The 12,898-nt window shown below is 47.5% G+C and overlaps 1 protein-coding gene across 2 annotated transcripts in view; it reads left to right on the plus strand.

Annotated features, from left to right (window-relative positions):
* Positions 1–1,291: 1,291 nt before the first annotated feature.
* Positions 1,292–12,898, plus strand: part of LOC140373017 (calpain-9) — a 76,557-nt gene continuing 64,950 nt past the window's right edge. Inside the window, exon 1 of one of the 2 annotated variants that reach the window (XM_072459845.1) lies at positions 1,292–1,665. In XM_072459845.1, coding sequence (XP_072315946.1) covers positions 1,327–1,665 — 339 coding nt within the window. In that variant the 5' untranslated portion in view covers positions 1,292–1,326. The remainder of the gene's footprint in view (positions 1,666–12,898) is intronic. The other variant, XM_072459854.1, reaches the window with a different exon arrangement.

A 12,898-nucleotide genomic window follows, 5' to 3' on the forward strand; every position in this document is an offset into this window, starting at 1 on the left:
TGTGTCATGTTTGTAACTGAAGGAACTCACTAAACACACAGCGACATATCAACCGCACATGTGCAGCCAGGGAAACCTGCTGCTATGGGAACCAGGCTGCAGGTGTGCAGCAGCTGACCCCTGCTCTAGGAGGACCTACACCTTGATGCTTGTGGACTCCAGCACCAGCAGCTTTAAATACCTGTTTGCTGCTTTGTAATGGCTGCTCTCTTAATCCGAAGTAGTTGTCCGGCAGAAATCATCATTTTGCCTTTATCTGCAATAATCCACATGTTCTGAATCAGCCACAAATCTCTCATTATAACATGACACAAGGGATAATTAATTGAATAACTGAACTTAAGAAAGACCCTCTCCTAATTGACAACTAGAGATCTATAACTTTGCTCAGTAAGACATTTGCCTTGAAGTTCTGGGTTTGATGATGAGAATCCGCTTCATGTCTCAGTCGTATCTGCAGAAAACCACCATCGCTTCATTTGGTTTCTGGACTTTTCTAAAGCCTTTGACACAGTCGAACATACATCGTTTAAATAATGTTTTGGCCCTAATGGAGGGTTAAGTGTGAAATGGGGATGAGAGGGTCAGGATTCAAACCCGCGACACAGCGGCATGTGTGCTGTAACCACTGCACCACCGGGGGCAGTCAAACGTCTCACCTTTGATCGCCTCGATGAGTGTGGACTTGGAAGTGACTTTTGTAACACAATGAAAATCTTTATACAATCATTAATTGGGTTGATTTCTAAAGGGAGAATTCAATGAGGAGAAAAGTTCTCTTTTTCAAACAAACATAAGAAACTAAAACACAAATAAAACATTCAATCAAATGAACCAATACATAAAAACACATTTACATATGAGACAGTGATATAAACAAGTGCATCTGAGGGTCGTCCTTGACCAGTGCTTTATAATCATTAAAGGCATAAAATGATTTAATTTAAAAGTTTGTTTTGTTTCACAGGAGCAAAGTTGAAAGTCTTTTTTTCTGTCTCTGACTCGACACGAAATCAAAATGTCCTGAAACTCAAACTGTGAAAACTTGAACTAATGTGAAATAAACTTGATAAATAATCAGGCAAAATGCAAACTAGAGCTGGACCTTGAGGCCGCACACACACACAAACGCACGCACGCACACACACGCACGCGCACGCACACACACACACACAGTGTTCATGCTGCTCTGACACCCGGATGTGTGTCAAAGACCTGTCTGTGGTGACGACACCTGGAACATGGGTGTGGCTCTGGTTGTGCAGATAAAGACTGCTCCAGACAGATTGTGCACTGCGCAGCACGAAGCCGCACAGATCTGACACCATGAGCCGCTCTGCTGTGGAGCCAGAGCCCAAGGAGCCAGACCCCAAGGAGCAAGACCCCAAGGAGCAAGACCCCAAGGAGCCAGACCCCAAGGGCGTCATGAGGAAGTCTGTGAGTGTGTCTTCTGACAGCTCTCTGCTGCAGGACGACGTGGACTCGGAGTGCTCGGATGAGCTGCTGGGCTCTCAGTCCCGCCGCTGGCTCACTGACCTGCTGAACGCCGTCACACCGGGGGACACACCGGGGGACACAGTGGGGCGGGACGGCCTGTTTGTGGACCACCATTTCCCTCTGGGCGAGTTGGAAATGCACTCCGGTGTCAAGTGGAAGCGACCGAAGGTAAAGCACTGGCATGTCTCCACCTGTCTCCACCTGTCTCCACCTGTCTCCACCTGTCTCCACCTGTCTCCACTTACCTTGAACCACAGGAATCTGGTCAAAGATCGTGTTCTGGGCTTTGTCTGCTTTTTGACAGATTTGTCCAATTTTCGATGGTGACGATCATTTGTGTTAAAAACACACAACTGAAATAAAGAAGAACGATAATACAAGTAATAAGTCATTGTCAGTGTATATGACTCTGCTAAATATGTACCAGTTTTATATCAATCAAGTTGCAGTTTGTGATTCATAATTTAAAAATAAATATTGAAAATCTCAAGTCTCTGGTGGTTCCCGCCCACTTTTGAGTGAAAACATTCCATTTCATTCAATGGCGTCAGATACAAATGGATCTTCTCTTCTTTTAGTCTTAAACTATTGAAAACAGCAGCTCTTTCTCTCAGATTATGAACCACACAATGGATGATAATGAGTGTGTTTTAATAGGATCTATTTGGGGGAACAAATAGTTCCACACAGTGGACATAATTTAGAAATACAAATTCATTCATCCATTTACAGTAGTTACTTTGTGAAAATAAATAGTGTAAATCGGGCTCCAGCTGTTAAGGATGTATTGTGTTATTCATGTGTTATTCATGTGTTATTCATGTGTTATTCATGTGTTATTCATGTGTTATTCATGTGTTATTCATGTGTTAATAATGTGTTGTTCATGTCTTAGCATTACGCAGTATTTAGCCTGCTAATGTAGCTTGTGATAAATGAACCCACAGACGGTTATAGTTTCATCATTTCTTCCTGAAACGATAAACTGCACAAATAAACAAATATTTATGAAACTCTCTAAATACTGGACTTAAATCACCCCAAAAATAGAATGACAGAGTAAATATCACACATATTTTATTTTGATGCTAGCGCATTTTTCTCTCTCTTTTTTTGATAGAACGTGAACATTTGCAGTATTTGATATGAAAACACGTCTGATTCACACAATACAATTATTACAATATAATGCACTTTTGTAACGCCCAAAATCACAACAGCAGCTGCAGCAGCTCGAGGGGCGACAGTGAAACACAGTGTCCCAGTATCTGTCCTGAGTGGAGCTGGAACCACTCAGGAGGAGAACCAGTTCTTCAGGAGGAGAACCAGCTCTTCAGGAGGAGAACCAGTTCATCAGGAGGAGAATCAGCTCTTCAGGAGGAGAACCAGTTCATCAGGAGGAGAACCAGCTCTTCAGGAGGAGAACCAGTTCATCAGGAGGAGAACCAGCTCTTCAGGAGGAGAACCAGCTCTTCAGGAGGAGAACCAGCTCTTCAGGAGGAGAACCAGTTCATCAGGAGGAGAACCAGTTCATCAGGAGGAGAACCAGTTCATCAGGAGGAGAACCAGCTCTTCAGGAGGAGAACCAGTTCATCAGGAGGAGAACCAGTTCATCAGGAGGAGAACCAGCTCTTCAGGAGGAGAACCAGTTCATCAGGAGGAGAACCAGTTCATCAGGAGGAGAACCAGTTCATCAGGAGGAGAACCAGTTCATCAGGAGGAGAACCAGTTCATCAGGAGGAGAACCAGTTCATCAGGAGGAGAACCAGCTCTTCAGGAGGAGAACCAGTTTATCAGGAGGAGAACCAGCTCTTCAGGAGGAGAACCAGTTCATCAGGAGGAGAACCAGTTCATCAGGAGGAGAACCAGCTCTTCAGGAGGAGAACCAGTTCATCAGGAGGAGAACCAGCTCTTCAGGAGGAGAACCAGTTCATCAGGAGGAGAACCAGTTCATCAGGAGGAGAACCAGCTCTTCAGGAGGAGAACCAGTTCATCAGGAGGAGAACCAGTTCATCAGGAGGAGAACCAGCTCTTCAGGAGGAGAACCAGTTCATCAGGCGGAGAACCAGTTCATCAGGAGGAGAACCAGCTCTTCAGGAGGAGAACCAGTTCTTCAGGAGGAGAACCAGCTCTTCAGGAGGAGAACCAGTTCGCGCTCGGCGGAAATGTAACCAGCAGCATGAATGAGGCGAAGTAGAATGTTTTTTCGGTTGACGTTATAATTTAGATATTATTCCCCTTTAAAGATGCATAAGCCTTGATAAACATCAGAGGATTATAATGTTCTCATCCTGTTTAATTAATTATAACCCTGGTTATAATAAGTCCTTATTTGTAATAACATAGAAAGGTCCTGATTCTTTCAGAAGATCAAAGCTTTTCATGTGATTCTCTTTTACAATCTGCTCAAAACTTTTACACCTTTTGTAAAACAGACCGTGAGTCTCAGGTCAGTTCTATTTGGTACAAAACTTTGATCATAAACCGACCAGTTTAAGATTTAAACATCCTTGATCAGCTCCTTCCATGTTGTAAGAACAGATTTCACCCAGGGATTCTCCACTTCCTCCAAATGACTCAAGCGTCTGTCATAAGACCTGTACAGGAACCCCCGGCACCACATGACTCTCAGTATAAGACCTGTACAGGAACCTCGGGCACCACATGACTCTCAGTATAAGACCTGTACAGGAACCTCCGGCACCACATGACTCTCAGTATGAGACCTGTACAGGAACCCACGGCACCACATTACTCTCAGTATAAGACCTGTACAGGAACCTCAGGCACCACATGACTCTCAGTATAAGACCTGTACAGGAACCTCCGGCACCACATGACTCTCAGTATAAGACCTGTACAGGAACCTCCGGCACCACATGACTCTCAGTATAAGACCTGTACAGGAACCCCCGGCACCACATGACTCTCAGTATAAGACCTGTACAGGAACCTCAGGCACCACATTACTCTCAGTATAAGACCTGTACAGGAACCTCCGGCACCACATGACTCTCAGTATAAGACCTGTACAGGAACCCCCGGCACCAAATGACTCTCAGTATGATACCTGTACAGGAACCCACGGCACCACATTACTCTCAGTATAAGACCTGTACAGGAACCCCCGGCACCACATGACTCTCAGTATAAGACCTGTACAGGAACCCCCGGCACCACATGACTGTCAGTATAAGACCTGTACAGGAACCCCCGGCACCACATGACTCTAAGTATAAGACCTGTACAGGAACCCCCGGCACCACATGACTGTCAGTATAAGACCTGTACAGGAACCCCCGGCACCACATGACTCCAAGTATAAGACCTGTACAGGAACCCCCGGCACCACATGACTCTCAGTATAAGACCTGTACGGGAACCTCCGGCACCACATGACTCCAAGTATAAGACCTGTACAGGAACCCCCGGCACCACATGACTCTCAGTATAAGACCTGTACAGGAACCCCCGGCACCACATGACTCTCAGTATAAGACCTGTACAGGAACTGCCGGCACCACATGACTCACAGTATAAGACCTGTACAGGAACCTCCGGCACCACATGACTCTCAGTATAAGATCTGTACAGGAACCCCCGGCACCACATGACTCTCAGTATAAGACCTGTACAGGAACCCCCGGCACCACATGACTCTCAGTATGAGACCTGTACAGGAACCTCCGGCACCACATGACTCTCAGTATAAGACCTGTACAGGAACCCCCGGCACCAAATGACTCTCAGTATGAGACCTGTACAGGAACCCACGGCACCACATTACTCTCAGTATAAGACCTGTACAGGAACCTCCGGCACCACATGACTCTCAGTATAAGACCTGTACAGGAACCCCCGGCACCACATGACTCTCAGTATGAGACCTGTACAGGAACCCCCGGCACCACATTACTCTCAGTATAAGACCTGTACAGGAACCCCCGGCACCACATTACTCTCAGTATGAGACCTGTACAGGAACCCCCGGCACCACATGACTCTCAGTATGAGACCTGCACAGGAACCTCCGGCACCACATGACTCTCAGTATAAGACCTGTACAGGAACCCCCGGCACCACATGACTGTCAGTATAAGACCTGCACAGGAACCTCCGGCACTACATGACTCTCAGTATAAGACCTGTACAGGAACCCCCGGCACCACATGACTCTCAGTATAAGATCTGTACAGGAACCCCCGGCACCACATGACTCTCAGTATAAGACCTGTACAGGAACCTCCGGCACCACATGACTCTCAGTATGAGACCTGTACAGGAACCCCCGGCACCACATGACTCTCAGTATGAGACCTGTACAGGAACTGCCGGCACCACATGACTCTCAGTATAAGACCTGTACAGGAACCCCCGGCTCCACATGACTCTCAGTATAAGACCTGTACAGGAACCTCGGGCACCACATTACTCTCAGTATAAGACCTGTACAGGAACCCCCGGGACCACATGACTCTCAATATAAGACCTGTACAGGAACCCCCGGCACCACATGACTCTCAGTATAAGACCTGTACAGGAACCCCCGGCACCACATTACTCTCAGTATAAGACCTGTACAGGAACCCCCGGCACCACATGACTGTCAGTATAAGACCTGCACAGGAACCGCCGGCACCACCTGACTCCAAGTATAAGACCTGTACAGGAACCCCCGGCACCACATGACTCTCAGTATAAGACCTGTACAGGAACCCCCGGCACCACATGACTCTCAGTATAAGACCTGTACAGGAACCCCCGGCACCACATGAATCTCAGTATAAGACCTGTACAGGAACCCCCGGCACCACATGACTCTCAGTATAAGACCTGTACAGGAACCCCCGGCACCACATGACTCTCAGTATAAGACCTGTACAGGAACCCCCGGCACCACATGAATCTCAGTATAAGACCTGTACAGGAACCCCCGGCACCACATTACTCTCAGTATAAGACCTGTACAGGAACCTCAGGCACCACATGACTCTAAGTATAAGACCTGTACAGGAACCCCCGGCACCACATGACTCTCAGCATAAGACCTGTACAGGAACCCCCGGCACCACATGACTCTCAGCATAAGACCTGTACAGGAACCCCCGGCACCACATGACTCCAAGTATAAGACCTGTACAGGAACCCCCGGCACCACATGACTCTCAGTATAAGACCTGTACAGGAACCCCCGGCACCACATGACTCTCAGTATAAGACCTGTACAGGAACCCCCGGCACCACATGACTCTCAGTATAAGACCTGTACAGGAACCCCCGGCACCACATGAATCTCAGTATAAGACCTGTACAGGAACCCCCGGCACCACATGACTCTCAGTATAAGACCTGTACAGGAACCCCCGGCACCACATGAATCTCAGTATAAGACCTGTACAGGAACCCCCGGCACCACATGACTCTCAGTATAAGACCTGTACAGGAACCCCCGGCACCAAATGACTCTCAGTATGAGACCTGTACAGGAACCCACGGCACCACATTACTCTCAGTATAAGACCTGTACAGGAACCTCCGGCACCACATGACTCTCAGTATAAGACCTGTACAGGAACCCCCGGCACCACATGACTCTCAGTATAAGACCTGTACAGGAACCCCCGGCACCACATGACTCTCAGTATGAGACCTGTACAGGAACCCCCGGCACCACATTACTCTCAGTATAAGACCTGTACAGGAACCCCCGGCACCACATTACTCTCAGTATGAGACCTGTACAGGAACCCCCGGCACCACATGACTCTCAGTATGAGACCTGCACAGGAACCTCCGGCACCACATGACTCTCAGTATAAGACCTGTACAGGAACCCCCGGCACCACATGACTGTCAGTATAAGACCTGCACAGGAACCTCCGGCACTACATGACTCTCAGTATAAGACCTGTACAGGAACCCCCGGCACCACATGACTCTCAGTATGGGACCTGTACAGGAACCCCCGGCACCACATGACTCTCAGTATAAGATCTGTACAGGAACCCCCGGCACCACATGACTCTCAGTATAAGACCTGTACAGGAACCTCCGGCACCACATGACTCTCAGTATGAGACCTGTACAGGAACCCCCGGCACCACATGACTCTCAGTATGAGACCTGTACAGGAACCTCCGGCACCACATGACTCTCAGTATAAGACCTGTACAGGAACCCCCGGCTCCACATGACTCTCAGTATAAGACCTGTACAGGAACCCCCGGCTCCACATGACTCTCAGTATGGGACCTGTACAGGAACCCCCGGCTCCACATGACTCTCAGTATAAGACCTGTACAGGAACCCCAGGCACCACATTACTCTCAGTATAAGACCTGTACAGGAACTGCCGGCACCACATGACTCTCAGTATAAGACCTGTACAGGAACCCCCGGCACCACATGACTCTCAGTATAAGACCTGCACAGGAACCTCGGGCACCACATTACTCTCAGTATAAGACCTGTACAGGAACCCCCGGGACCACATGACTCTCAATATAAGACCTGTACAGGAACCCCCGGCACCACATGACTCTCAGTATAAGACCTGTACAGGAACCCCCGGCACCACATTACTCTCAGTATAAGACCTGTACAGGAACCCCCGGCACCACATGACTGTCAGTATAAGACCTGCACAGGAACCGCCGGCACCACCTGACTCCAAGTATAAGACCTGTACAGGAACCCCCGGCACCACATGACTCTCAGTATAAGACCTGTACAGGAACCCCCGGCACCACATGACTCTCAGTATAAGACCTGTACAGGAACCCCCGGCACCACATGAATCTCAGTATAAGACCTGTACAGGAACCCCCGGCACCACATGACTCTCAGTATAAGACCTGTACAGGAACCCCCGGCACCACATGACTCTCAGTATAAGACCTGTACAGGAACCCCCGGCACCACATGAATCTCAGTATAAGACCTGTACAGGAACCCCCGGCACCACATTACTCTCAGTATAAGACCTGTACAGGAACCTCAGGCACCACATGACTCTAAGTATAAGACCTGTACAGGAACCCCCGGCACCACATGACTCTCAGCATAAGACCTGTACAGGAACCCCCGGCACCACATGACTCCAAGTATAAGACCTGTACAGGAACCCCCGGCACCACATGACTCTCAGTATAAGACCTGTACAGGAACCCCCGGCACCACATGACTCTCAGTATAAGACCTGTACAGGAACCCCCGGCACCACATGAATCTCAGTATAAGACCTGTACAGGAACCCCCGGCACCACATGACTCTCAGTATAAGACCTGTACAGGAACCCCCGGCACCACATGAATCTCAGTATAAGACCTGTACAGGAACCCCCGGCACCACATGACTCTCAGTATAAGACCTGTACAGGAACCCCCGGCACCAAATGACTCTCAGTATGAGACCTGTACAGGAACCCACGGCACCACATTACTCTCAGTATAAGACCTGTACAGGAACCTCCGGCACCACATGACTCTCAGTATAAGACCTGTACAGGAACCCCCGGCACCACATGACTCTCAGTATAAGACCTGTACAGGAACCCCCGGCACCACATGAATCTCAGTATAAGACCTGTACAGGAACCCCCGGCACCACATGACTCTCAGTATAAGACCTGTACAGGAACCCCCGGCACCACATTACTCTCAGTATGTTTCCATTGAGCTTCATATTCTGGTTCATAGAATAGAGTCCAGTGCCGCCCGGCGGCCGTGAGCCAATATTCATAAATTGGGCCAATGGTTCCTAATACAAAGTAAACAGGAGACCACAGCCCTGATCTGAAATGTGTTTAGCACTTTAAATAAATAAGTCTAACAGCTACAGAATGAAAAGCCTTCTCGGCGTCCAAACTAATTATCACATCTTTGTTTTGTCGTTTCTGTGTGTGTCTCATTGTGTGTAACGATGGTCTTATGTCGTCTTGTGTGTGTCTCATTGTGTGTAAAGATGGTCTTATGTCGTCTTGTGTGTGTCTCATTGTGTGTAAAGATGGTCTTATGTCGTCTTGTGTGTGTCTCATTGTGTGTAAAGATGGTCTTATGTCGTCTTGTGTGTGTCTCATTGTGTGTAAAGATGGTCTTATGTCCTCTTGTGTGTGTCTCATTGTGTGTAACGATGGTCTTATGTCCTCTTGTGTGTGTCTCATTGTGTGTAAAGATGGTCTTATGTCGTCTTGTGTGTCTCATTGTGTGTAAAGATGGTCTTATGTCGTCTTGTGTGTCTCATTGTGTGTAAAGATGGTCTTATGTCGTCTTGTGTGTGTCTCATTGTGTGTAAAGATGGTCTTATGTCCCCTTGTGTGTGTCTCATTGTGTGTAACGATGGTCTTATGTCGTCTTGTGTGTGTCTCATTGTGTGTAACGATGGTCTTATGTCGTCTTGTGTGTGTCTCATTGTGTGTAACGATGGTCTTATGTCCTCTTGTGTGTGTCTCATTGTGTGTAAAGATGGTCTTATGTCCTCTTGTGTGTCTCATTGTGTGTAAAGATGGTCTTATGTCGTCTTGTGTGTCTCATTGTGTGTAAAGATGGTCTTATGTCGTCTTGTGTGTCTCATTGTGTGTAAAGATGGTCTTATGTCGTCTTGTGTGTCTCATTGTGTGTAAAGATGGTCTTATGTCGTCTTGTGTGTGTCTCATTGTGTGTAAAGATGGTCTTATGTCGTCTTGTGTGTGTCTCATTGTGTGTAACGATGGTCTTATGTCGTCTTGTGTGTGTCTCATTGTGTGTAAAGATGGTCTTATGTCCTCTTGTGTGTGTCTCATTGTGTGTAAAGATGGTCTTATGTCCTCTTGTGTGTGTCTCATTGTGTGTAAAGATGGTCTTATGTCGTCTTGTGTGTGTCTCATTGTGTGTAAAGATGGTCTTATGTCGTCTTGTGTGTGTCTCATTGTGTGTAAAGATGGTCTTATGTCCTCTTGTGTGTGTCTCATTGTGTGTAAAGATGGTCTCATGTCCTCTTGTGTGTGTCTCATTGTGTGTAACGATGGTCTTTTGTCGTCTTGTGTGTGTCTCATTGTGTGTAACGATGGTCTTATGTCGTCTTGTGTGTGTCTCATTGTGTGTAAAGATGGTCTTATGTCTTCTTGTGTGTGTCTCATTGTGTGTAAAGATGGTCTTATCTCGTCTTGTGTGTCTCATTGTGTGTAAAGATGGTCTTATGTCCTCTTGTGTGTGTCTCATTTTGTGTAACGATGGTCTTATGTCGTCTTGTGTGTCTCATTGTGTGTAAAGATGGTCTTATGTCGTCTTGTGTGTCTCATTGTGTGTAAAGATGGTCTTATGTCGTCTTGTGTGTGTCTCATTGTGTGTAAAGATGGTCTTATGTCCCCTTGTGTGTGTCTCATTGTGTGTAACGATGGTCTTATGTCGTCTTGTGTGTGTCTCATTGTGTGTAACGATGGTCTTATGTCGTCTTGTGTGTGTCTCATTGTGTGTAACGATGGTCTTATGTCCTCTTGTGTGTGTCTCATTGTGTGTAAAGATGGTCTTATGTCCTCTTGTGTGTCTCATTGTGTGTAAAGATGGTCTTATGTCGTCTTGTGTGTCTCATTGTGTGTAAAGATGGTCTTATGTCGTCTTGTGTGTCTCATTGTGTGTAAAGATGGTCTTATGTCGTCTTGTGTGTCTCATTGTGTGTAAAGATGGTCTTATGTCGTCTTGTGTGTGTCTCATTGTGTGTAAAGATGGTCTTATGTCGTCTTGTGTGTGTCTCATTGTGTGTAACGATGGTCTTATGTCGTCTTGTGTGTGTCTCATTGTGTGTAAAGATGGTCTTATGTCGTCTTGTGTGTGTCTCATTGTGTGTAAAGATGGTCTTATGTCCTCTTGTGTGTGTCTCATTGTGTGTAAAGATGGTCTTATGTCGTCTTGTGTGTGTCTCATTGTGTGTAAAGATGGTCTTATGTCGTCTTGTGTGTGTCTCATTGTGTGTAAAGATGGTTTTATGTCCTCTTGTGTGTGTCTCATTGTGTGTAAAGATGGTCTCATGTCCTCTTGTGTGTGTCTCATTGTGTGTAACGATGGTCTTTTGTCGTCTTGTGTGTGTCTCATTGTGTGTAACGATGGTCTTATGTCGTCTTGTGTGTGTCTCATTGTGTGTAAAGATGGTCTTATGTCTTCTTGTGTGTGTCTCATTGTGTGTAAAGATGGTCTTATCTCGTCTTGTGTGTCTCATTGTGTGTAAAGATGGTCTTATGTCCTCTTGTGTGTGTCTCATTTTGTGTAACGATGGTCTTATGTCCTCTTGTGTGTGTCTCATTGTGTGTAACGATGGTCTTATGTCGTCTTGTGTCTGGCATCTCCTCCCATTCCCTCCACAGACTCCAAATGGTCCAAAACTCCGCTGCCCGCCTCCTCACCCACACCCGGTCCCGTGATCACATCACTCCCGTTCTCCGCTCTCTCCACTGGCTCCCCATCAAGCAGCGCATAAACTTTAAAATACTCCTCCTCACCTTCAAAGCTCTTCACCACCTTGCCCCCCCCTACCTGTCTGACCTCCTCATCCCCCACCGCCCCACCCGAGCTCTCCGATCCTCCTCCTCTCTCACCCTGACTGCACCAACATCCCGACTCAAAACTTTTGGCGACAGAGCATTCTCCCGAACAGCACCCCGACTCTGGAACTCCCTCCCCCCCGTCCCACTCTCCCTCACTCACAACGTTCAAATCCCGCCTAAAAACATACCTCTTCACCCAAGCCTATGACCTCCCCTACCCCTAGCCTAAACAAAGGCTCATGAAGCGGCTGCATTGGGTGTTTTTTCGTGCCTAAATCTGCTTCAGTGATTAAAGATCTGTCTTTATTGGGAACAAAAAAGTAATCTATCCTGTTTATGGATTAGATAAGTGAGTAAACTGACGAGCTCTAGGGTTCATCTCCCTCCAGATGTCAATCAATCCTATTTTCTTCAACAAGAGACAGAACTTCTTCTTTCTTGTTCCTCCAGAGCCTCTTGAGCTCCACACGTCTAATGTAGCTGAATGTGAAGGTTCAATCTCCTCCACAGATCAGGGTTCCCTCAGAGTGGTTCAGGGTCAGGGGTCAGGGTTCTCTCAGAGTGGTTCAGGGTCAGGGTTCTCTCAGAGTGGTTCAAGGTCAGGGGTCAGGGTTCCCTCAGAGTGGTTCAGGGTCAGGGTTCTCTCAGAGTGGTTCAAGGTCAGGGGTCAGGGTTCCCTCAGAGTGGTTCAGGGTCAGGGGTCAGGGTTCCCTCAGAGTGGTTCAGGGTCAGGGGTCAGGGTTCTCTCAGAGTGGTTCAGGGTCAGGGTTCTCTCAGAGTGGTTCAAGGTCAGGGGTCAGGGTTCCCTCAGAGTGGTTCAGGGTCAGGGTTCCCTCAGAGTGGTTCAGGGTCAGGGTTCCCTCAGAGTGGTTCAGGGTCAGGTC

Source organism: Eucyclogobius newberryi, unplaced genomic scaffold, assembly GCF_026437365.1.
Source record: "Eucyclogobius newberryi isolate DKJ021-1_F unplaced genomic scaffold, fEucNew1.0.hap1 SCAF_10, whole genome shotgun sequence".
Classification (NCBI taxonomy): domain Eukaryota; kingdom Metazoa; phylum Chordata; class Actinopteri; order Gobiiformes; family Gobiidae; genus Eucyclogobius; species Eucyclogobius newberryi.